Source organism: Asterias amurensis, chromosome 1 (assembly GCF_032118995.1).
Source record: "Asterias amurensis chromosome 1, ASM3211899v1".
Classification (NCBI taxonomy): Eukaryota; Metazoa; Echinodermata; class Asteroidea; order Forcipulatida; family Asteriidae; genus Asterias; species Asterias amurensis.
The window spans coordinates 7,882,950-7,908,011 of record NC_092648.1 but is presented as its reverse complement, the minus strand read 5'-3'; the positions used below and the strand labels follow the sequence as shown (position 1 = coordinate 7,908,011).

The 25,062-nt window shown below is 38.9% G+C and overlaps 1 protein-coding gene across 1 annotated transcript in view; it reads left to right on the top strand.

Annotated features, from left to right (window-relative positions):
* LOC139944530 (exportin-5-like) overlaps positions 1–25,062 on the top strand; it is a 207,142-nt gene that overhangs the window by 8,227 nt on the left and 173,853 nt on the right. The window contains exon 2 of the mRNA XM_071941578.1: positions 24,250–24,377. Coding sequence (XP_071797679.1) covers positions 24,250–24,377 — 128 coding nt within the window. The remainder of the gene's footprint in view (positions 1–24,249; positions 24,378–25,062) is intronic.

Here is a 25,062-nt window from a genome sequence, read left to right as displayed (position 1 = left end):
ACTCTGTAGTCAATTAAATGTCTCCAAATCAAGTTAATCAAATTTACACTTAAACAAAAGTGACCCTCCGGTCTGGCGTCCTGCCTCGATTCAATCTCAAATCCGATTTAAACTCTTACTTCAACCCTGACTTCAACTCTAACTTAAACTCTTACTTCAACTCTTACTTCAACTCTTGACTTCAACTCCAATTTAAACCCTTACTTCAAATCTTGACTCCAACTCCAAATTAAACTCTTACTTCAACTCTTGACTCCAACTCCAAATTCAACTCCAAACAAAAGTGTTCAAATTATTGGGTAAATAAAATGGCCCACCGTGAAAATGTCCAAAGGCTTAAATGTCCTCCGGTAACACTACAGCATCTCGCTCCACTCTTCCATTTTATGTAGGCACGTATCATGCACGGACTCTCTGGCCTTCCTCTTGGTCCGCCTCAGACCTTCAATTAACGCTTCTCACTCTATGAGAGTATAGTCCCTTGAACTTCTAGGAGAGGGTTAGATTCCCACATCAACATCATGGCCATCTATAAAATAGTTATTGAAACAAATACAATAATGCCTGATGCTCTCCTTCATTTTGATAAATACACATGCACTTCTCAAATCCTTTCTTTGTCTGATTCCTTCGTTCAAAAAATAGTGAACTACAAATTCAGAGTGTTCAAAATACAAAGCTATTCAAATCCAATGCTCCATTAATACAGCATGAAATACACTTTTCCAAAAACAATTTAGTTTCAAGAAGTCTCCTTAATTAGAATCAATATCCTCAAAAGACAATAAGCAAATTTTCAACTTACGATTTTCTCCTTGCTTCCAAACTTAAACTGCCGATCTCTGCCGCCTCAGTTCTCTGCCAATCAATTGCTTAAAATAACAGCCTGATAATCTGTTTCTGGTTTAGCGTTAATATTGCAGCAAAACAATAACCTCAAAGGTTATAATTGTAGCGCGACACTGTTGAGATATAGGCACTTCCAAATACCTATCCAAATTCTCTCTATCTTTCTCTCACTCAAAATTTCATGATCCTTCTTCGATAAGAACCTATGTGAGACTACTGCCACTCCCTAAAATCTTGCATACCACGACTTCATGCAAAGTAGCTCAATCCTTCAATGCACAACAATACCTAATTATTCACACCAACCTGTGTGGCCAGACAAGTACAAAGGAAAGTGAAGGTACTGACCTCTGCACTTCTATTTATAAACCAAGTTACAAAATTAGCATAATAACAAGAGTTCACAACCTTTGGGGAGAAAAATGCATATTCATTAGTGGATCTGCCCCTGTAAACTTAAACATACATATTCATTAGTATATCTGCTCCTGCAAAATAAACACCATACATTAGAATGGGGGGTAATTCTGACACTGTGCGGGTGCACATAAGACCAAGTTTTCTTCCTAGAACAATGTCTGGTCTTCATTGTGCTGCCATCTACTCTCCACGGGGTGATCCATAATGGAGATGCCTTGATTGACCATCTTCAGCAGTGTTGACCAGATTACTACAGATCATCCTGATGCAGGTATCGTGATAGCCGGAGATATGAATCGGCTTGACATTGCACAGTTAACAAGTGGGGGTTTTACTCAAGTCATAAAGGAGCCGACCCGCCAGAGAGCTGTGCTTGACAAGATTATCACGAATATCTCTGGTCACTACCAAAAACCACACATTTTGCCACCAGTTGGGCACAGTGACCACAATACCGTTCAGTGGCAACCTTTGCCAAAATTTAAGCCGCACAATGAAATAAAGACTGCCCATGTACATGTATGACCAATTCCAGACTCAGTTTTACGTAAGTTCAGACAATGGATTACGCAACCTGACTGGATAGAGGCTCGGAATGAACAGGATGTTCAATCTAAATGTAACTCCATGTACGCAACACTAAACGAGAAGATTGATCATTATTTTCCTTCTCGATGCGTAAAACTACATTGCAGAGATAAACCATGGATGAAGTCACATATTAAATTCCTGATAAAGAACTGTTTCAAAAAGGTAAATTTGCAGTGGAAGTCCTTTAAGAATAAAATCATCCAGTTAATCTCCAAGGCAAAGGTTTAAACCATTATCATCACAGAGTTCAGAATGTAAAGTCTTCAAACCCAGCCGGCTGGTACCGTGAAATTTGTGTTATGACAAAGGGGTCCAAGTCCACTCCCTCAATTATCCCACCATCGGGTATTGATCCAGCGAAAACGCAGCAAGTGGCCGATAGTATTAACCATCACTTTACATCGATAGCGAAGGACATTCCTGTCTGGGAGGTTAATTCCGAAACGACTTGGAATTCGATTTTTATTTTGCCATTCAGCCAATCCAATAGGTGACCCGGAACCCCATTGGTTGATTTGACACGGAATGACCCGATAGGGCTGTCCCCAGGTCAAGCTATAATTTATTATATATTTTTTACTAGAAAAACTTCCGCACCTTTTGATTCACCGAAACGGAGGTTGACCGTCCAACCTTCGACTAAGTCTTGGACATCCGTCAAGTTGTGTCAAGTCAAGTTGTCTGAACCGTCAAATTCGAACAGTCGAGCTGTCTCATTTGTCAAGTTGTCTGATGTGTGGTGTATTCTGGATTCTGGTGGTGTATTCATATTCGAAGCACGACGGCTTGAAGTGTTCTTTGATTGCATTCGTCTTTATGAATTAGGGTGAACTGTACTCGACTGCGCATGCGATGAAGTCTTATTTTACGATAAATTTCTACTCCATTATTGTGGAATACCTTGTAGTGAAATAACGTCAGGAAATAGACACGGCATTCTTCAACGCATGCCTCAAGTGAGCTGTAGTTTATCAGTGTAAAATGCGTTGACATTCCTCGCGCACAAAGGGCCATTGATTTCTATTGTTACTACCCGGGAAGTTCGAACTCCTTCCGTGGTCCTTTCTTGATGCCCCAAGCAGAGATACCAACATACACGATTTGGGCGTAGCAAATACAATTTCGAGCAGTGACTAAGACGCTGCGATAATACTCAATAAAACACGCTAAACAAGCCGCCCAATATAATTTTATTAAATCGTATAATACATGCAAACAACGAATGAACTATTAAGTGGAAATAAAAATTAAGAAAAATATCCAAATAATTGTAAAAGAAAAGAAAAAAACACTTTTAATCTTAGAACGCAGTATTGAATAATAGCGGCATATTCACACGAATAACGTACGTGTCTCAAACGCTTGTGTATTGTGGACGTAATGTTTGTTGCATGCCCTCCTTCTGGCTGGCCAGCTGAATGTGCATTTTCTACGCAAGATCATACCCATTGATCTCTATTACACGATGGGGAATAGTGGACATACATAAACACGTGCGTGGGGAATGAGGTTGTCTGTGAGAGCTTGTCTCACAGTAACCTCATTCCTCACATATCCACTATTATTGTGCCCATGCTGTCTGTACTATGTACTTCATCGAGGTTTGGCAAAAAAAGTACAAAATAATGCATCTTTTACAAAAAAAGGAGACCTTCTGAACAAAATTACCTTCAACTGAGTGGCCTGTTATTGTGAGATCTAAGAGCGACAGTTTCCAGGCTTTCTTACTAATAATTGTAGCTCCTATGTCCAGACAATGCTTAAAATCCGGACGTTTTTTTCTTCTCTCCCAATAGCTTGTTGTTGCATTTCTGATCATTAAAGCAAAAACATTTAAGTAAGACCACCCTTTTTTATGTTACATTTATTTTTGAAACAAAGTCAGAAGATGAGGGAAGTCAGTTTCTTTTTTTGTTTTATTTTTCATGGGCCATTATAAACATTTGTAGCTGTTCTATTGATGTATACAGGTAAGTTATTTAGCATTACCGGTATATACCTCACATATAGAATCCTCTAATCTGATTGGCTAAAAAGGGATGGAAATAGCTATGCTATCGACTATGCCCGCCCTGGAGAATAATGGATCCGTCTCAACACACTGTATTCCTACATGTAGGTCGCGCAAGTGTTTGATGCGTTGTAGACGTTTGTCGTGTCACGGTGCGAACTACATGAACTATATAGCTTTGACCTTTATTCGCAGACGACCTTTCAACGTAGTTAGTTGTTTGTGTGGGAAATTTAATTGTTTGTGTTCATGCCAAACTCGCAACGTAAAATGGCTGAAGCAAGCTTTCATCTACGTCAACAGAATCATCAGGTTGTTTCATGTGGTTGTTAATGAGCTTTGGATAGTCTTTAAAGATTTTTACGGCGTATTTTATCAGCTGCTTTGTGCTTTTGCTGTCGGCGGCATCTATTCTCTCGTACTAGGATTTTTATCCAGTGGTGTTGGATTGGTATATTTTACCCGTGAATGCGAAATGAAAAACACGATGCAATATTTTGGTAAGTTATTACACTTTATACATTTCAAAATCAAGGCCCAGTTTATGAAACCTTTTAACCAATCGGATTAGAATAATCTATATTATTTGGTATATAAAAGTAATATTGACTGCTTAATATTCGGGGAACAGTTGAAATTAAAGGCCCTCGGTGATGTCAAAACCATGACTATGCCCTCAGCTTCGCTTTCGAGCATAGTCATGGTTTTGACATCACCTTGGGACTATAATTTCAACTGTGCCCCTCACAGCAGTCAATATTTCCATATTGTAGAGAGTAATAGAAAGATCGGTTTAGGGAGCCCAAGTTGTGCTCGCCCTTAACTTTTGGGAGATGCTACTCTTTTTTTAAATTCAATGTTGGCATCTCTGCTAAGCAAGGATAGAGCGATTATTTTGGTAAAATGTTGGCAAAGCTGCAAAATTGGTTCTTGACAATTGACATAAAATATCAAAAAATAACACCCAAATTGTTGGTGACCTTTGTGTGGTTGACCTTGGGTATAGAAGACCATTTGGTGGGAGGGGGTGGGGTTGGGGGGGGGCTAGCTTGTCTTGACTTGCTTAGTCGGATCCGTTCCGCTGTAGAGAAGTGGTGATGTGTTGTAACTCATGCTGGAGGCTGTCCGGGTTGCAAATGGTGTACATATGTAAGCACGCTGAACCAGCACACTGTTGACCGATGGAGAGACTGCTGGATTATTGTTATTATTCCGGTATATTAAACCTTTCTATAAAAGCATATAGTGTTCTTGATGAAAACAGAAACCAATTCGTTGTAAACTGGTTATTTTGGGGACTAAGTTGAGATACAGTTTGTTATTTTTAAAATTAGTCTTGCAGCCAGAGAATGGTGAATAATGCAGGGTACCCTAACGTTAGGCGTATTGCCGCGGAATCGCCCCTATCAAGTATCCGTGTGAAATTACTCTCAAAGGTGTTTTGGGTGAAAATGGGCTCAATTTCAAGGAGTGTGCAAGCCTAATTGTACATGTATTTGACCTTTCTGCTAATTTCCATTCTGATGGTTCCTTCTGAATCAGAAACACAGTAAGAGGACCTTTTAGACGGAATCAAGGTCAGTAATCTAACACACATTTCAAACAACAAATACCAGCTCTTTTGGCCAACATTTTAAATTTATGTACTATATTTTGCATTGTTCCCACCAGCTTTCATGAAGGTACTCTTGTACCTTTCGAAAGTGGATCCTTCTCAACTGAAGAATTGTCGGTTTTTGACCCTCTACAATCTGGTTCTGTAAATGGGAGGGGGACAGTCATGGCCTCGGCCATAGTCAACGATGTCGTGAATTTCTGTGTCACATAAAGGCTCTACTGTATTATGTTGCTCTCTCGATGCAGAGGGTGATTTGATGCAATCCCCAAAGATGTACATTCAAAAGATTATGTGACAACATTGGTGATGATATGTGGAGATGCCTTTTAACATAAAAAATATTCATATATATACCGTATTTTCCTGCGGATAAGACGCGTCTTATCTGACTTTTTTAACCCCAAAAACATCAATGCGTCTTATCTTTCGGTGCGCCTTGTCTGCAGACGATTGATTTTTTTTTGATGATCACTGCGTGAAATAAAAATACCTTCATGTCCAGTTCAAATCAACGATCTTTGTGTGAAGAATCCTTACTCAATAATGCGGTCGAACAAGGCTATTCAGACACTGAGAACGTATTTTCGTTCGAACTATGCCGCAATCCCCCAGACGGTCCAATTATTCCAACAATTCTGCAATGTGTTTATTCCCCATGACTGTGCTTTCATTCCATTAATGCCGTAATGCGTCTAGCTTTCGGAACAGACATCGGCGGCGTACAAACGGTTTTCTGTGTGACCGGGTATTCGTTCCGCAAACAATTGACAGTCAATAACTTCATACAAACGTCATTCACCCAACTGCTATTGTGTGGTAAACTTTGAGGGTTTTTATTGTAGAGACAACGATCTCTAAAGTGTGCTTTAGGCTGAATATTTATTGCCTCTTTTTAGACGTTTGCTTTTAAAAAGTATTATGGGAGCGCAGGGGTCGAAATTAAGTGTATTCCATGGTAGTCAGCAGGGCTAGTGACCAATAATTTTTAGTAGCCCTGATTAGATTTTGGTAGCCCGAAAGACACATTATGTCTCGCGTCACGGCTCAAACTTTACAATACACCAATAACATAGTTCTTTATTGTTTGTGATGATGATTTTTGCATTGTTTTTCCATTAGCCCGTCGGGCTATCAAACTGGAAAAATGAGTAGCCCGGCTGTAAATCTGGTAGTCCCGGGCTAGCGGGCTAGTGGCAATTTCGACCCCTGGAGCGTAGCATTATCTTACTAGGATATGATTTGTGTTTGTTTGTAATGCCAAACAAAACTAGACATTAGGTGTTTGTGAACAAACACAAAGCTGTTCCGTTTTGTTTTTCTTTGATTTTGTGCCTCAATGACAAAGGAGTTATATCTGAAAAAAGTTTTGAAAAATGTTTTGTAGTTCTTGAGATTATGGTCCCACTTCCGGTTGCCCGGAAGTTGGGGTCAAATTGAGGTCACTTTTTTTCTCTTTTTTTTTCTCCTATCCCCAAGGAGTTTTAAACTACAAACACATTGAAAATAGGCCCGGTACTTCTTGAGATATGGTGTTACAAAAATTTCCAATTTAAATATGCAAATGAGCATCATGCGGTTAGTTAATTAAGAATTTAAAGTCATAATTACATGAAGAACTGACCTTAGTTCTTATCTTTAATTTCATACATGATTTTAACTCTTTTGACATTATGGTTTAGGAGAGGCTGAAACAAAAAGCGTGTACAGACTAATGCTTTGGTTGTCTTCCCTTAATATTTTTACTGGTCAATAGAGGGCAGTATGTTAGATGACTGGTCGTACTATCAACATCACCTTGTTACTAGTCAAATGTTCAGTTTAAAAACAGGTTAAAAATCGGCCCGGTACTTCTTGAGATATGGTGTTACAAAGATTTTCCAATTAAATATGCAAATGAGGGTCACGTGGTTAATTTATCAAGAACTTAAAAACAAAAATACATGAGGAATTAAGCTTAGGTCCTAGTCTTTAATTTTGATATTTGATATAACTCTTTTCAAGTTATGGTTTAGGAGAATAGGCTGAAACAAAAAGCGTTTAGTCCTCCATTAAATATTTTTACCGTCAATAGAGGGCGGTATGTAAGATGAGTGGTCTGTACTAGACTATCAACATCTCCTGGTTATTACTAGTCAAAATGTTCAGTTGAAATGTTTATCTCAAAGTTCAATTAAAAAGTTTAATACATGTAAATAAAACTAATATTTGACTCAGGATTGTTTGATTTGTTGGTTTCTTAACGGCCACCAAACTCTGCGCTTTAAAAGCGTTTAAAAAATTATTAATGCTATAGTTGTCTTCCATTAAATATTTTTACCGTCAATAGAGGGCGGTATGTAAGATGAGTGGTCTATACTAGACTATCAACATCTCCTGGTTATTACTAGTCAAAATGTTCCGTTGAAATGTTTATCTCAAAGTTCAGTTAAAAAGTTTAATAAATGTAAATTAAACTAATATTTGACTCAGGATTGTTTGATTTGTTGGTTTCTTAACAGCCACCAAACTCTGCGCTTACTGTGCAAGCACGGATTACAAAGTGCGAGCTTGGAGGCACACAAACAAAATTAATCCCTGCTTAGTAGTCTATTTCACTTGATGTAAACGCAGAAAACACTGCTTCTGCTTAGCACTGAATATTTGCTTCCAGAGCAGAGCATAATGGGCCCATTCGCACACGATTTTTCAGTATGCAAGTTCCCATCATGATAGGCCTAGGTGACTAGTGAAATTTACTACTCAACTAGTCGCACCTCAAACCCAACTACGACACTTGTCGAGATAAATAAGGGATTCTCAAGATTTGTGCCGCAATGTGCTGCAAGCGCAACATAAATTATGTTGCGATTAGCAGTAAGCAACACAACTGTTTCACCAGACAGGTAGTCAGGACTAGTTTTGTAGTCAACGTGTGGGCATGATTATGATGGAGTAGAGATATACAGTAGTCGCGACTCAAATAATAGAGAGGTTTCGCGAGTGTACAGATAAACATACAGATACCGATACGTCGACACTTTGTGTGTTCAAGTGACGCGTATCCACGACTATCGTATTTTGCATATACGTTCGTACAGGATACAGGAGCTTATATTTCCAAAAATATTTCCCACGGAAATCGTGCTTGATATAGATAGAATTTGTTTAGTCATTTGCAAGCAAAAAGATGAGAAAATGTAGTGTATAAAACATGGGGTCTCTAATCGGTCATACGTATGTCAGAAATACACTCATGATGAATGCGAGCGCACTCAAGTGAAACATACCTATAGTTTGCGAAACAAAATTCAACACATGGCTGATGTGAACGGTTACCGTTATCAAATCCGTATCTGTATCCGCACGCTTGTGAAACCTCTTTAATAATTTGTAGTCGCGACTTATAAAGCACGGTTGTCGATCCTGTGAATGCAAATCAAAATTTTTAAGTCACTGTTTTTGTAGTGACAGTTTCACAGGAATCGAGCAATTAGTCAGTTGTAGTAATTTTGTTGTTGCGAATTGTGACGCTCAACAACACATTCCCTGCTAAGCTGTTAATTACGCTTAGCGTAAGCACAATTCCCTGAATCTGTAAGCGCTGCGTTTCTTCGGTTAAACAGTCATTGGCACATGACCAGACCAAACAGCATATAACTTTTAAAGCACAAAAAGCAGCTAAACACAGCAAATACCATTCCTCATTTTGTACAAGTCTTGAATCCAGGTATTCTGCTCAATTTTTGCATTTTTATAAAGCAAAATGTTTTGCCTATTTATTATAAGAAGCTCTATATACGAATGACCCCATCATCAACCACAAGAGAAACGTCAGCATGATAAAATCGCTGCTTTTGTATCCCTGCCAAAGAGTTTCTGTATGTCATGGTATAATTTCCGAAAAGAAAGCGAAATACTTGAATTAGTTTAGGCAAATGGTCCCCGGCGCAAACAAGGTGACTTCACCCGTAAATGAGTCAAAACCCCAGGCGTTCTATTTTCGCCCTCCACGCTCGTCGCCTGAAACGAACCCGGTCAACTCGGTCCCAAACCAACTCGGTCCCAGTCATACGTTGACAGTTTTTCACTAATTTCTCGAAAACTACAATACCTCAGCAAGTAATATTTTAAAGGAAGCTTTAAACTGTCATCATCTTCTAACTGTTTAAGTTTAGTGTAATTCTGTGGACACGATGGTATGTCGTCGTCAAAAACGTACCCCTAATTATATACGCGCGTTCGTTCAACGAAAACCCTATGCCTTCGTGTACGTCGAGAACTCGGTTAGGAAACAAAAAAACAGACACTGCGCTGAGATCCAGAACATATGTAGAAAAACAAGAAAAAGAGACTTGAGTAGTGTAGTGTTCACGCGATCACACTGTAATACATGTAATGTTATACATTTATGCAAATGAGTTGGCCTCGTGTAAGAGTACACGGAGGGGAGGTGGAAAACCGAGGAACAGAATAAAGACACATGTTGATTCACATAAGATTGAATTCGTCTATAGTATTGGTTTAATCCGTTGGTCTAGTAAGACTCTACAATTGGCGACGAGGATAAACATCATAGCAACTTTTGGAAAAGTTTAAGTTGTTTTGAAACAGAGGAAAAGTGCGAAACACCGACGAAAATGGCGCAGAATATCCAGCTGAATGGAGTTGAGAAATTTGACCCTCATGGTGACCCCGCACAGTTGAGACAAATGTGGCGGCGATGGTTGCGTGGGTTTGAGTATTTTGCTGTTGGAAAGGGAGTCACAAATCAAGGACAGAAGAAAGCCCTTCTACTGCATTGTACCGGTCCTGACGTTCAGGATATTTTCTTTTCCCTGACGGAGGAGGAGGGAACAGACGAGTATGATAAAGCTGTGAAAACCTTGAACAAACATTTCGAAGTGAAAATCAACGTGCCGTACGAACGCTATGGTTTTCGCAACATGGAACATGCGGCCGGGGAAACAGTTGATCAGTACATAGTGAGGCTCCGACAGAAGGCATTATTATGCGATTTTGACAAGTCAGACGAGGAGATCAGGGACCAGGTGATTGCACAATGTAAGTCACATAAAATTCGTACCAAACTGTTAGAAAAGGGGCAATCGTTAACACTTGACCGTTTGAGGATGATCGCAACAAATGTAGAATTGACTGAGAAACAGTCCAAGGATATGGAGGCGAAGAAACCAGACTATGGTCCACATGTAAATGCTGTAAGGCGACACATGGCCTCTGACTACGAGCAAAGGAGAAAGAATGGTGAACATGGAGACGCCAGCAAGGGTTATAGAGGCGGTGCTGGGACGAGACAACATGCCAACGGTGATCAGTGTTTCCGTTGTGGGCACAGAGGACATTACGCCCGTGATCAGGAGTGTCCAGCCCGAAATGCGGTGTGCAACAAATGCGGAAATCGCGGACACTATGGAGTTGCTTGCAAGACCCAGACGAGCAAAAACAGAAAAGACAATTACGAGCAAAAGGATGCCAAATGGAGAAATAACAAAGGACAAAAATGGAATGGAACCGGAGGAAATAAACCAAGAGGAAAAGTTCACACAGTGCAAGAAGACACTGAAACTGGTAGTGACACTGAATTTGTATTCCATGTAGGCATGGTGGGAAGTAATACAGAGGAAAAGATCAAAGTAAGTTTGGGGCAGGGCATACCAGTAGATGTTATCATTGACAGTGGAGCTTCAGTAAATATCATTGACAAAAGTCTGTGGGAGGAATTGAAAGGTAAAAGAATTCAGTGTAAATCTGAAAGAAGCAATAAGAAGTTGTATGCATATGGATCAACTAATCCATTAGGTTCTTGGTAAATTTGTAACCAACATTAAAGTTGATGGTATGAGTCATGAAGACTCTGAAGTAGAAGCAGATTTTTATGTCACAGAAAGTAAAGGGCCTGCACTTCTAGGTAAAGATAAAAGTGTTGAACTAGGTGTGCTTAAGATTGGTGTAAACCTTGTGGCTGGAGAAGTGATAGATAGTTATCCAGAATGTTTTCAAGGGGTAGGAAAGTTGAAGGATCATAAGCTCAAGTTGCACATTGACAAAGAGGTCAGACCAGTGGCACAACACATGTACCGGGTACCATACACCTTAAGAGAGAAGGTCAGTGACAAACTAGATGAATTAGAGTCACAAAATATAATAGAGAAAGTTAATCACCCAACTTCGTGGGTAAGCCCAGTGATTGTTGTACCCAAACCAAATGGCGATATTCGACTGTGTGTTGATATGCGACAAGCAAATAAGGCCATAACCAGAGAAAGGCATCCTATTCCTACTGTTGATGAGATTTTGTACAATATGAATGGTAGTGAAGTATTCAGTAAGTTAGATATGAAGTATGGGTATCACCAGATAGAATTGGAAGAAGATTCATGAGAAATCACAACGTTTGTAACCCATAAAGGCCTGTATAGGTATACACGATTGATGTTTGGCATAAGTGCAGCACCAGAGAAGTACCAGCAAGTAATAGCTCAGGTACTACATGATTGTGAAGGAGTTCAAAACATATCAGATGATATTGTTGTTCATGGAAAAAACCAAGCCGAGCACGATGAAAGACTAGTGAAAGTCATGCAGAGACTGAAGGAAAAGAACTTGACCTTAAATAAGGAAAAGTGTCAGTTTGGTTTGACAAAGATTACGTTCATGGGTCATGTGTTATCCAAAAATGGAGTTGAGCCCACAGAGGGGAGAATCAAAGCCATGAAAGAGGCAAGACCCCCCAACAATGCAGCCGAAATCAAGAGTTTTCTGGGACTTGTGAATTTCTCAGCACGATACATTCCTAATTTGGCCACTGTGGCTGAACCATTGCGTAGGCTGACTAGAAAAAATGAGAAGTTCACATGGGGCAAAGAACAACAAAACAGTTTTGATGTGTTGAAGGATTGCCTAACTAAGACTGAGACATTAGGGTATTACCGTCTTGATGCTACACGTACGCAACTTGTTACAGACGCAAGTAATGTTGGTTTAGGGGCTGTGTTACTTCAAGAATATGAAGGGGAAACTAGAGTCATTAGTTATGCAAGTAGGACATTAAGTGATGTGGAGACAAGGTACTCTACTACTGAGAAAGAAGCACTTGCCGTTGTATGGGCATGTGAGAAATTTCAGATATACCTGTATGGATTGAATTTCGAATTGATCACAGATCATAAACCACTAGAAGTGTTGTATGGGCCAAAGTCAAAACCAAATGCCAGAATCGAGAGATGGGTGTTAAGATTAATGCCATTCACATATACAATTCGATATGCACCTGGGCCCCAGAACATTGCAGATGTGTTGTCAAGGTTGGTTAAAAGCAATGTAGCTGATAAACCAAACAAACTAGCAAATAAAGCTGAGGAGTATGTTAAGTTTGTTGCAGAACAGGCAACACCCCAAGCTTTAACAACACGTGAAGTGGAAGAAGCATCAAAGGACGATGCAGAATTGATCGAAGTTAGAAAGTGTCTAGCGAAAGGTGATTTTGATAAATCTAGTGTTAATTATTTTCCAATCAGGAATGAGTTGAGTTCAATCGGTTACCTGGTGTTGAGAGGAACAAGATTAGTTATACCTTAGACGTTACGTGCAAAATGTGTAGAATTAGCACATCGTGGTCGTTTGGGCATAGTAGGCACAAAACAAAGGTTGAGAAGTAAAGTGTGGTGGCCAAACATGGATAAAGATGTTTTGAGATTAGTTCGATCATGTCATGGATGTCAACTAGTAAGTGCGATGCCCAACCCAGAACCGATGCATCCAACGCAAATGCCTACGGGTCCTTGGCAAGACTTGGCCATTGACCTACTGGGACCTCTCCCATCAAAACACTGTGTGTTTGTTGTGGTAGACTATTACAGTAGATTTTATGAAGTAGAAATTATGAAAGATACTACAACAGCTAAGATTGTGAATGCACTAGAGAATATGTTCTCTCGTTATGGGCTACCAAGGTCAATTACCTCGGACAACGGCCCACAGTTCAGGTCAGAAGTGTTCAAGGAATACTTAAATGAAAATGGTATTAACCATAGATTAGTGACACCTCTGCACCCTGCAGCAAATGGTGAAGTCGAACGACAAAACAGATCGCTGATGAAGCGCATTAGAATAGCTCATGCTCAGTCACAGGACTGGAAAAAGGAAATCCGGTCGTACATGTTTGCTTACAGAACAACACCCCATAGCACTACAGGTGTGTCCCCAGCTGAGTTAATGTTTGAGCGAAAACTCAGAACAAAACTACCACAAATAGAGGAGTTAGAGTACAGAAATGATGAGGAAGTTCAAGACAGAGATGCTCTGATGAAACACAAAAATAAGTTGTATGTAGATAACAAAAGAAGAGCAGAAGAAAGTGATTTGAAAAAGGGAGATGCTGTACTGGTGAAGCAAAGTCAACAAAACAAAATGAGTACACCATTTCATGCAGTACCATACACGTTAGTGGAGAAACAGGGTAGCAGTTGCACTGTTGAATCTCCAGAGGGAGTGAAATACAAAAGAAATAGCACTCATGTAAAGAAATACCAGCAAACAGAGTCTGACACTAGTCAGGAGAGTATCGAAGATCCAATACAGAATGAGGATATTAGTGGAGACATTGTAGACCCATAAGTCTCCATCTCAAGTCCAATGCTAGGTCCACCAAGGGCAGTTCGTACAACGAGAAACTGTCTCCCTAAGCGGTTTGAGGATCTTGTAATGGATGTTTAGATAAAACTTAATGTGTTATAAGCAGTAAGCACAGGATGTAAGGGTAAATATTGTTTACCAGAGGAGATACAAGATATAATTAACAAATGTTTTCTGGGATAAACAAATGTTTTCTGGGATAGTTTTAAATATCTCACCAACATGAAATTTGCAATAGCCCGGTCTAAGTCTAATATGATAAGTCATATTATGGACTACTATTTTTAGAAAATCTCTCAAAATGACACAGAAAATTAGCCCCAAAACGCAACCGTTCCGAGGTCTGTAACACGCAACACAAAAGCAGATATCACGCCTATAGTCGTTGTTACTGTGCGTGTGACAATAAATACAAGAAACATTGAACGCTAGAGGGCGTTTTGGAACAATGTAATTGCGTGAGGTTAAACGTCCTCTATTGGTAAAAATTACGCGAACCAGCAATAAACGCATTGAGACACGACTCGACGTGTCTGGGCTAGACTGGGGCCCTGTCTTTATCCGCTAGGATAAAGACGGGTCCCTGCCGCTAGATCCAGTGATTCCCATTGGATACACTGAACGTGCAGTGACATAGAGGCCCAAATAGTCACTGCTCTCAAGTCCGCAATAGAATTTGACTGCATATCTATACAATCAGGCTATGTCAGGGCATGCTTTTGGGATCCGCACAGTCACGTGGGAATTTTGGCGCATTTCCAGGCAGCGCAAATGCGAGGGCATAGCGCAACCCATTGGCGAACATCGCTCAATACGGTGCCAACATGTCTTCAACATCTGTTGTGCAATCTCGAGATTGAGCAGCGCAATCCACAGTGTTGTGGGACGTCGGGTGTCCAGGGAGGCATTGTGTTCATGTTGCAAATAAAATTAACTTCAGACGATGCGTGGACCATGGTTTCTGCCCGCTGATTGGGCCGAACTTTAGGTTATTAACAATATACAGCGTTGGCTGATTGGATAAAGGTCGGTGTACGTAGGTTCTCAAAGGCAACACATTACGTCTTTGTGTCAATGTACCGACACCGGGTGGCGCCAGGTGTTCTTTTGTGTGTGGTTAATCGTGCGCCTTGTGCGGCGGTGCGCCTTGTCTGCTGACGTTTGAATTTTTTTTGGTCATTTTAGCATCCTGCGCCTTGTCCGCCGAGCGTCTTATCCGTAGGAAAATATGGTACCTGGGACAGTTTTTCCATTTTGATTGGTTGAGAGGACATCATGTGGGGTGTTTAAACGGATGAATAACCACAGCAAGAAGTGTTTAAACATGGATGTGACACGTGAGCTTGCACCTGCGCTTATAGGACAGTTTATTCATTCCTATTGGTCACGAGCAACTGCTGGAACACCTGTGCCACATCACGCGATACGCGCGAAGTGCACGCCAATCTGCTTATATGCAGCTTTTTTACCAGAGGGCCTTACCATGTCATAGCTGGAGGGGTGTTTTGTTGAATGAAATCATTGAACAATTATAATTTTTGCATTTTTTTACTTTTGGACCAAAAAGTTTTGATGTTTTTGACCGAAAAGGTATTTATGAATGGGAATAAAATGTGCTTGGCTGCCATTAAACACTCTGTTTAAAACCGGCCAAGCACGTAATATTTATTCCCCTATACCAACTTGACAGTGGAAGTTAAATGCAGCAGCAACATTGGCATGAAGGATTACAATTTATAAAGGCACCAGACAAGGAGGGTTATCATCTCCTTTCATTTTTAATCTGTTTTATAGAGATCTTGTTTCTTGTCTTAGTGCCCTTAAATGTGGTATTGTTACTTGGTAACGAGTAATGGGGAGAGGTTGATAGTATAAAACATTGTTAGAAACGGCTTCCTCTAAAGAAATGTATTTTTTTGAGAAAGAAGTAATTTTCCACGAATTTAATTTTGAGACCTCAGATTTAGAATTTGAGGTTCCGAAATCTAGCATCTGAAAGCACACAATTTCGTGTTTTTTTCTTTTATTATCTCGCCGCGTCAACAACCGATGGGCTCAAATTATATGCAACTGTGAAGACTAGTCTTTGACAATTACCAATAGTGTCCAGTGTCTTTTATGTTTTCTGCTATGCAGATGATTTGTTGCTTTCTAGTCAGTCTGACTGTCACTGGTCTCCAAAAGCTTATTTGCTAACTAATACATGTACATCACATGGTCTGCGTTTCAACCCAAGAACAGTTTACCAACGGACCCCTTTGGGGATTCTGAATGAATCTTACCTATTAAGTAGATGTTGTTATGTCAAATGATCTGAAATCTAATTTGCATTATGAGGACAGAATTTGTAAGTGTCATGAGGCTTTTTTTTTTTTCATTGTAATGTGTTGACATGTGTACATGAAGGAACAGAAAGCTCAACCTGTGATACAATTCATGTTTGGAACACAGCTCTGACACCAGTTCTTATGACACCAGATAATATCAGTCATGTCAGTGTGTTAGTTACCTTATCTTTCCCAAATCTTCAAAATACACAGGGTAAACTTGTTAAATCCGCCATCTTGCATGGTCTGAATTTATGCAAGATCAATAATATTTTGCCCACATTCTAACTTAATTTGTCTGATATCCAAGGTTAGGTCTTTTTATGCTCACCTCTCGAGGCCAGCGATGATTTTGCACTTGATTGTTAGAAAACAGTTTTAGCTTGCAATTTTTTTTTCGCCCCGCTGAATTCGGCTTTTTGGGCTACAAAATAGACTAAGATATGACTTCAATGGTCTTCCAGGAATGAAGAACAGTCATTAAAAAAATCATCAAATTTAGCTGTTTTTGAGCTCTAAGCTAGCGGGTCTCGCCGTGAGCTTGAGAGGGGTTGGGAGCCAGACATCAAAGTGTTTGTCATCGTGGGTTTGTCAGTCGGTACACCGTGTGTCGATTTCGTTATTTCTTATGATCGCAACGTTCCAATATAATGCTCTGTTTTGTTTCATTGCTCCTAATTTCTTTTTGTTAGGAGTTTTCAGGTAATTAAAAAAGATTGATGATGTCAAAACGTAGGAATACCGCATTCTGTTATATTGACAGTGTTATTGTGTGAGTAGCTTAAAAAATGTTTTACGAAGAAAGGAATAAAAAAAAACACGGAGCCCCCGATCGTAAAAAGAACAGGTGAATAAGAATTTTGTATTAAAGGTTGAAACAAAAATAATGATAAAACAAAATTCTCTCAAAGCAAAATTGATATATTATTTTTGAATTCTGTAAATGTAGTGTTATTTTTGAGATTGTTACTCTAACGTTTCTTCAAGTTACGCTATAATAACAAAAGGTACGCTTTCAATCCTGAGTCAAGTTACGCTAACGTTCCATACGCAGCTACATGTACGTTTATGTTCCAAGATACCAAGCTATGCTTTTGTTCCAAGATATGCTTACATTCCAAAAGATATGGTTACGTTCCAAGCCACGCAGCTTCTCAGCTACGCTTAAAGACAGTGGACACTATTGGTAATTGTCAAAGACCAGTCTTCTCACTTGGTGTATCTCAAAATTTAAGCTCAATCGGTCGTCGAGTTTGCGAGATGATAATGAAAGAAAAAAACGTCCTTGTAACTAGGCCTGGGCGAATTATTTTAATATCCGGTTAATGGCGAATAGGTTTTCCTATCCGTAACCGCGAATGCCTTTTTTTTCTTAACCCGATATCCGTATAGGGCGCGAATAGCTATTTATAAACCGGATAGTTTTGTAATTACAACTCTTTAATATCCGAATATCCGCGGACGTCGGGCGACAACTGATGTGAATGTTTTGTCAGAATCCTTATGAAACTTCTATTAAAACAGCATAAAACATCATAAATTAAGTATTTAACTATGCTCACCTCCGTGAAGAGTTAATACAATGACATTTGTGAATTTGTTCGAAGATTTTTTTTTTTTTTTCTTCTTTTTAATTTTTTCATTAATAGCGCCCTCTAGCGGCAAAAACACTATTCGAATATCCGGTTAATTTCGGATAGTTGCCCAGCGGTATCCGAATAACAAAATTTCATTATTCGCCCAGCACTACTTGTCACACGAAGTTGTGTGCTTTCTGACGCTTGATTTCGAGACCTCAAATTCTAAACTTGAGGTCTCGAAATCAAATTCGTGAAAAATTACTTCTTGTTGAAAACTATGTCACTTCTGAGGGAGCTGTTTCTCACAATGTTTTATATCATCAACCTCTCCCCATTACTTGTAATCAAGAAAGGTTTTATGATGATAATTATTTTGAGTAACTACCAATAGTGTCCATGCCTTTAAATACAATCCAGATACGTTTAGGTTCCAAAGGTAATAATAATAATAATAATAATAATAATAATAATAATGATAATGATAATGATAATGATAATGATAATGATAATGATAAGGATAAGGATAAGGATAAGGATAAGGATAAGGATAAGGATAAGGATAAGGATAAGGATAATAATTAAAATTTATATTGTGCCCCTTACATATAAAATGATCAGAGGCGCAGAACACTTGTTAAAAAGCACAGAGTGGAAGAAAAAGACAAAGAAAATAAACTGGTCACCAGGCCAGTGCCCAAACAAAAGTATGGGGATACGTCTGTCCCGCCAACAGAGAACTAATTAATTACTTATTACATAGGCCTACCTCTGCTGGCATCGGTAATGTTTTGACCTTTTCAGGAGACAGACACCTCTAACCCTAACTATGCTAAAATTCTAAACTACATGTAACTGGCAAGGTGACCATAGAAGAAGACATAAATAGCTAAAAAGCGGTATTAAAAAGATAGGTTTTTATATTACATTTAAAAGAGATGAGTTTCTGTTCGCTACGTATGTGAAGCAGTAGCGCATTCCACAGCTTAGGCGCTGCCACAGAAAAAGCCCTATCACCAAATGTAGTCAACATTTTACCAGAAGGATAATCCAAGAAAATACCATTATTCCCTGACCTAAGTCAATTATAAGAAGATACTTTCCAAATAGAAACAAGATCCTGTGTGTACTTTGGAGAAAGACCATGAATAGCTTCAAATGTCAACAACAGGATTTTAAAATGAATCCTGTGCGAAACAGTCAGCCAATGTAATTGACAAAGTACAGGTGTGATGTGATCAAATCGATGTGTGTTCGAAACAATTCTGGCAGCTGCGTTTTGAACCCTTTGTAGTTTAGCTATCTGTGACTTTAGCAGACCATACAAAAGGCTATTACATCAATCAAGACGACTGGTCACAAATGCATGAATGAGTTGTAACAGAGAGTCTTGTGTAAGAAACTGACTAAAGCCTATGATGTTGTGAAGATGAAAAAAGGCAACAGAGCAAGATTTATTGATGTGGGTGTTCATTGTAAGTTCAGAATCGAACCAAGACCCCAAGTTACGAACACATGTTGTAGGAAAAACAGTAACATAAAAACCTATCATTATATTGGAAATATTAATTTTCTTTAATTGCTGCTTTGATCCGATGATCAAAAATTAACTTTTAGCATAATTAATTAAAAGCCGGTCATGGATCATCCATTGCCTGATGTCCCTAATGCAATCTTCGATTATAGTCACAGCAGCTTAACAAGATTTGTCGTCGTCGGGTCTAAAAGATAGATACAGCTGAGTGTCATCGTCATAGCAATGGACATTAGGCAAATGATGCTCAGCGTTGTCAAACAATTTAGAGGCATAGACAATAAATAAAAGTGGTCCTAAGCAGGATCCCTGAGGAACACCACAGTTGATGTTAAACTTCTCTGATAAGGTACCTTGAATGGATACACGTTGACTTCTATCTGACAAATAGGACGAAAACCAATCAAGGGCCTTGCCAGTGACTCCACATTTAGACTGAAGACTTTTCAGCAAAATTACATGATCAACAGTATCGGACGCTGCACTACGGTCTAAAAGGACAAGCAGAATAACATGTTGGGGATTCATCCTCATCAGTAAATAATTTTTAATCGTAATAAGAGCCGTTTCTGTACTATGATGCTTCCGGTAAGATGATTGGAGAACCGGAAACATGGAGTGTTTTGACATGTGACTATAAAGTTGTTCACAAACAGCTCTCTCAGTTAATTTAGAAATAATTTGCAAGTTACTGATTGGACGGTAGTTTTCTAATTTCATGTCAAGATTGGGTTTCTTTAATAAAGGTCATATTAAAGCTTCTTTCCAGTCAGTAGGAAATTTTCCAGAAACTAATGATGAGTGTATAATGTTGGTAGTTACTGGAAGCAAAACATCAAGGCACTCACCAACAAGGTTAGTAGGCATGGGATCCAGAGCGCATGATCCCTTAGAAGAATTGACAACAAGCTGTTTTACCTGTGACTCGGTTAGTGGTATGAAACTATCAAACAGGATATTACTGGACATTGTTTCAGGTGTAAAATATAACGGCCTGTCTACAGAGGTTGAAACTACCAAGTCATCAAGTTTAGCATGAATATTAGATATTTTCTTTACAAAAAAACTACCCATATCATTGGCAAGAGACAGTTTATCTTTAAAAGGTGGGTAGAGGACGTCAACACTGTGCCCAAGCAGCTTTTTAGATGCTCTAAATAATTTCCTCTGGTCGGAACTATTACTTTCGATAAAGTCTTTGTAAAAACTGCAGCGAGCTTTATTAAGAAGAAAGGTAACCGTACTTCTTATAAGCTTATATTCTGAAAGATCAGAGACCATGTTTGTTTGTCGCCACTTCTTTTCTGCACGTGTCTTGACTAAACCAAGGAAGACGGGGCCCACCGGTGACCAACTTGGACTTTAATGGGGCATGTGTATTAAAGGCACCAGCAAGCGTAGTATTATAACACAATTGGTAAGCTCCCCAAGACCTTAAGGAGTGTCCCTGCACAGCCTAGAAGAGACTAAGTCACCTTTCAAGCAATTAATGTCAATGGATTTAATATCCCTATAAACAATCTGTTTAGCTGGAAAAGCAGACTTGTTTTGTTGCAAATTGCAAATAACAGAAAAATGATCAGAAAAAAGGTGGTAAGGTGTCGGGGGCTGTTAAGAACCATGTCGATTTCCTGGTAATAACTAGATCAAGTGTGTGACCCATCTCATGAGTAGGTTTGTTAACATGTTGCTGGAGACCCATGGATTCAAGAAGTGACAAAAAACACATATAGTGTTTGGATCTTCAGAGATGTCAACATGAATGTAAAATCCCCAGTTATTAAAACTGGTTCAGAAGATAAAACAATGGATTCTAAATAATCAGCAAAATCATTGATAAACCGATTAACTGTACAAGGGTGGCTAGCAGAGTAAGGAGGCCTATAAATAATTACAAGTCATAATTGACACGAATTAATCCCTACAGACCATTCTGAAAACTCAAATGAGTGTAGTTCATCTCCAGCAATTTTCTTGATATTCAAATGGTCACAAAACAACAAAGCAGTGCCTCCCCCCACACGGGGATGATCAAGCAATCTAAAACCAGGTGCCACCTGGTTTTAGATTGCTTGATCATCCCCGGGAAAAACCGTGTGGGGGGAGGCACTGCTTTGTTGTTTTGGGGTTGCTTCAACCTTGTGGGCAACATCCATATCTGTAAAACAAGTCTCGGTAAGGGCAAACAAATCAGCCTTACTATTAAGAAACAAAACTAGCAGCTTTATTTTTAAGAGATCTAGTATTTAAGCAACAGAGTTTGATCATCAGAGGGATCAGCAGGATTTACAACAATGTGTTTAAGGACAGGAGTGCGGTTTTCCAAAGCTCTCTCATTATGAACATAGTCAAGCCGGTGACCAATTTTAACAGGAATTTTACACTTATAGTTACAGTGACCCGCTCTTTTACCCCTAAACCGAACAATTCCATTTGCTTTTAGAATAGAAAGCAATCCAGGCTGAATGGAGTGACAAGAAGTCTTACGGATAATAAAAAGCTGACCACAGGAATACATTATAGTAGAATTACTACTAGATATGTATGATAAAATGAGAACTATTTGAATGTATAAAATGCAACTCGTCATTACTAGTGGATCCAATACGAGGGCCTGTGTTAACAGCAATATCCATTAAATATTGTTATGTCATGTGGAAGGTCATGACCAGGAATAACAAGAGTAGTTTGGCCATGTTTGGACCATTTTACTAATGGAACTTTAGAGAAATTAAACCCAGTACGGCATATTACCCCATAACAGAGACAAAATGACACAACAAAATTAGTCAGACACATGTATTGGTCTCGAGACACAAAATGCTCATTTCTGACAGTCTCAGCATCAGAAAAGGTTTGAACCCGTGATTTATGTGTTATAAAAATCAGATGTAAAAACACCAAGAGATGAGAACGGGCACTAAAGGCAACAACCATGATGAGCACACGTTGAACAGTGAACTCGACCGGAGATAAAAAACCACAGCAAAAAACATCAAAATAACAAGCAATACAAATAAGCAAACACTGGAGAGACAAAATAAACAGTGGTGGCTACAGAACAGCGCCCTCTTCTGAAGGTCTACGCTATAATCAAAAGGTACGCTTCCAATCCCGAGTCAACAGATCAGTTTCATCTGTTTAGCAGAAAATACTGCTTTCAAAATTTCTTTACTATTTAAAAATTTAGTCGGGCACCAGCCACAAGTTCACAACATTTCAAATTTAATTAAAATTTGGCTGATAATCAGTTTCTGCTACATGTATGCAGTAGTATTTTGTGCTAAGCAAATTTTTGTGCCACTATACAGGTTTTATGAAATTGGGTTCTGGCACATCCGTGACGTCGGATTTCTTTTTGTTCTTCGTGACGATCTTTTGGATGTATGTCGAAGCACAAAGGTCTACCTCCATCGTCGGAGGATTTGCCTGATCCGTATATTTATGCTGGTTGTTTATAATACCATTGATCCTTATCATGCTCATGCTGCGTCATAGTAAAACGTTGCTATAAACAAAGCACCACAATGTCACAAAGATTTGACAGTTGCAACGGCTGGAAACACGTAATGGACAAATCCAGGCGTGCAAGTCATGAGTGCCGAGTGCCACTGCTGCGGTGTACTTGTGCCTAATTTTGTGCACAAAGACACAAGAAAATCGTTTCACATTTTATGGAAATTGAATGTCTTCCTTGACACTCTATGCAATTTCTCTGACATGGCTGCATGATATGACGATTTACTACATTCAATTTATTTTAATTAAGAACAGAGTAAAGTACTGACATTCTGACAAAATACTCATTGTAGTGACTAATTTATGCAGTTTCTGCGTCTTCTTCCCCAACTCACCTAAGACAACCACCATTTTCAAGATGATTCAGTTTCTATTTAGTTGCAAATATTTGTGGACAGTGATCTACATTAATATCATGATGTCCTGGCCAAGAAGTTGTTTAAGTCGTTGAGGAAAACATATAATTTCCATAAAGAGTTAAATGGCTCAACACTCGGCGTGCCCGGTTCGCGTCAAATTGGTCTATACGCTGGCCTTATACCGATTCTGGTTTTTAAATTTCTTTTGCCTGCTAATTACGTGTCTTTTTGATGATTTATTTTTTACAGCAACCATCTATAAAGACATTATTTATGATTCTACACCCCTAAATTGCGTAAACGGTGAGCCGGTGTGCCCCTTTAATTGCAATATTAGTCTTTCTCTGAGACTGAAATTTAACTCTGACATGCATGTAGACTGTGTCAATCATGGTATTTGTGATAGTATCAAAACAGTTTTGTTTCATAACCAGTTTCTTGAATGTAATGATCTTGGTACTCTCGGTCAGCTACTCGGATTGTTCTGACAATCCTTTTTATAACTACTTGTCCGGATAGTCTGGAAGTTGTCATGAGTGTCAGGTTTCTGTTTTCTTTGAATTTGTGTTTAGTACCTTTATTGTAAATTTGTGTTTTATCGTCCCCTTTGTTTGAGGTTTTGTTGAAATAAATAAATAAATTATTTGTAAAATGTTAACACACAACTAACGCAATTTCCCTGATTTATTTTTTTAAGACTCAAAATCAATTTGAAAAGCTTTCACGCAGAAATACATGTCATTCTTTGGGTGAATGCTTATACTAGCCTAAATTCAAGGGAATTTGAAATTTGTCTCAATATTATAATTTCAGCTTTGTGAGGAGTTCAAGGAGTTGGCCCCCTTTTCGGAATGTGTAGCATCTGGTCTACAATTTGCTGACATCAGAAACACAACAGTTATCAGACATTTTGGTCTGCAACTTCTGGAGCATAGTGTTAAGTAAGTACAGCTTTCAATTAAGGTTTATTTCAACCCCGTGGCATTTTTGACAACAGCTCTCCACTGTTGTCTTCGCTCCATGATTGCTGGTAGGTCACGGCGGTTAATGTAAGAGTCCTGAACCAGGGTGTTGGGAAAAGTTGTTTCAGGATGCCCTCTTGATCTATTGCCATGTTGAGGCTCCCAGAGCAAAATTCAATTTCTATATCCTTTGATGCATTCCCAACTTAAGATCCTAGGTACTGAAAATCATGGACATATTTACAGCTTGTTTTCTCGCAGTTGAAACTTCTCGCCAATGTTACTCCGTTTTGTTTATTTAAAATTAGTTCAGTTTTTTTAAAGAATGTTGCAATAATACAAAATGTTTTTTTTTAGACCATGTGAACAGCCTTGCCAGTAACCACTCGTTGCAATTGTTTGATTTTACTAGTAGCTTTGCCGAATAACTGTTTTTGTTAACTGTTCTGATAAATTAGTTAGAACAGCTATTGTAATCGTCCGTATTTTTAATATTAGCTGTTGCGACCTATTGTTGGAACAGAACTGTTTTTTTGTTTTTAGTTAATATGCACATTTGGAAATGTGTTTTCCGGCACAAATACCAGATGACATCATCAATACATCATATATTGCCTGGTTTGTATCTGTGCACAAACACAATGGCTCTGTAAAAGTGTAGTAT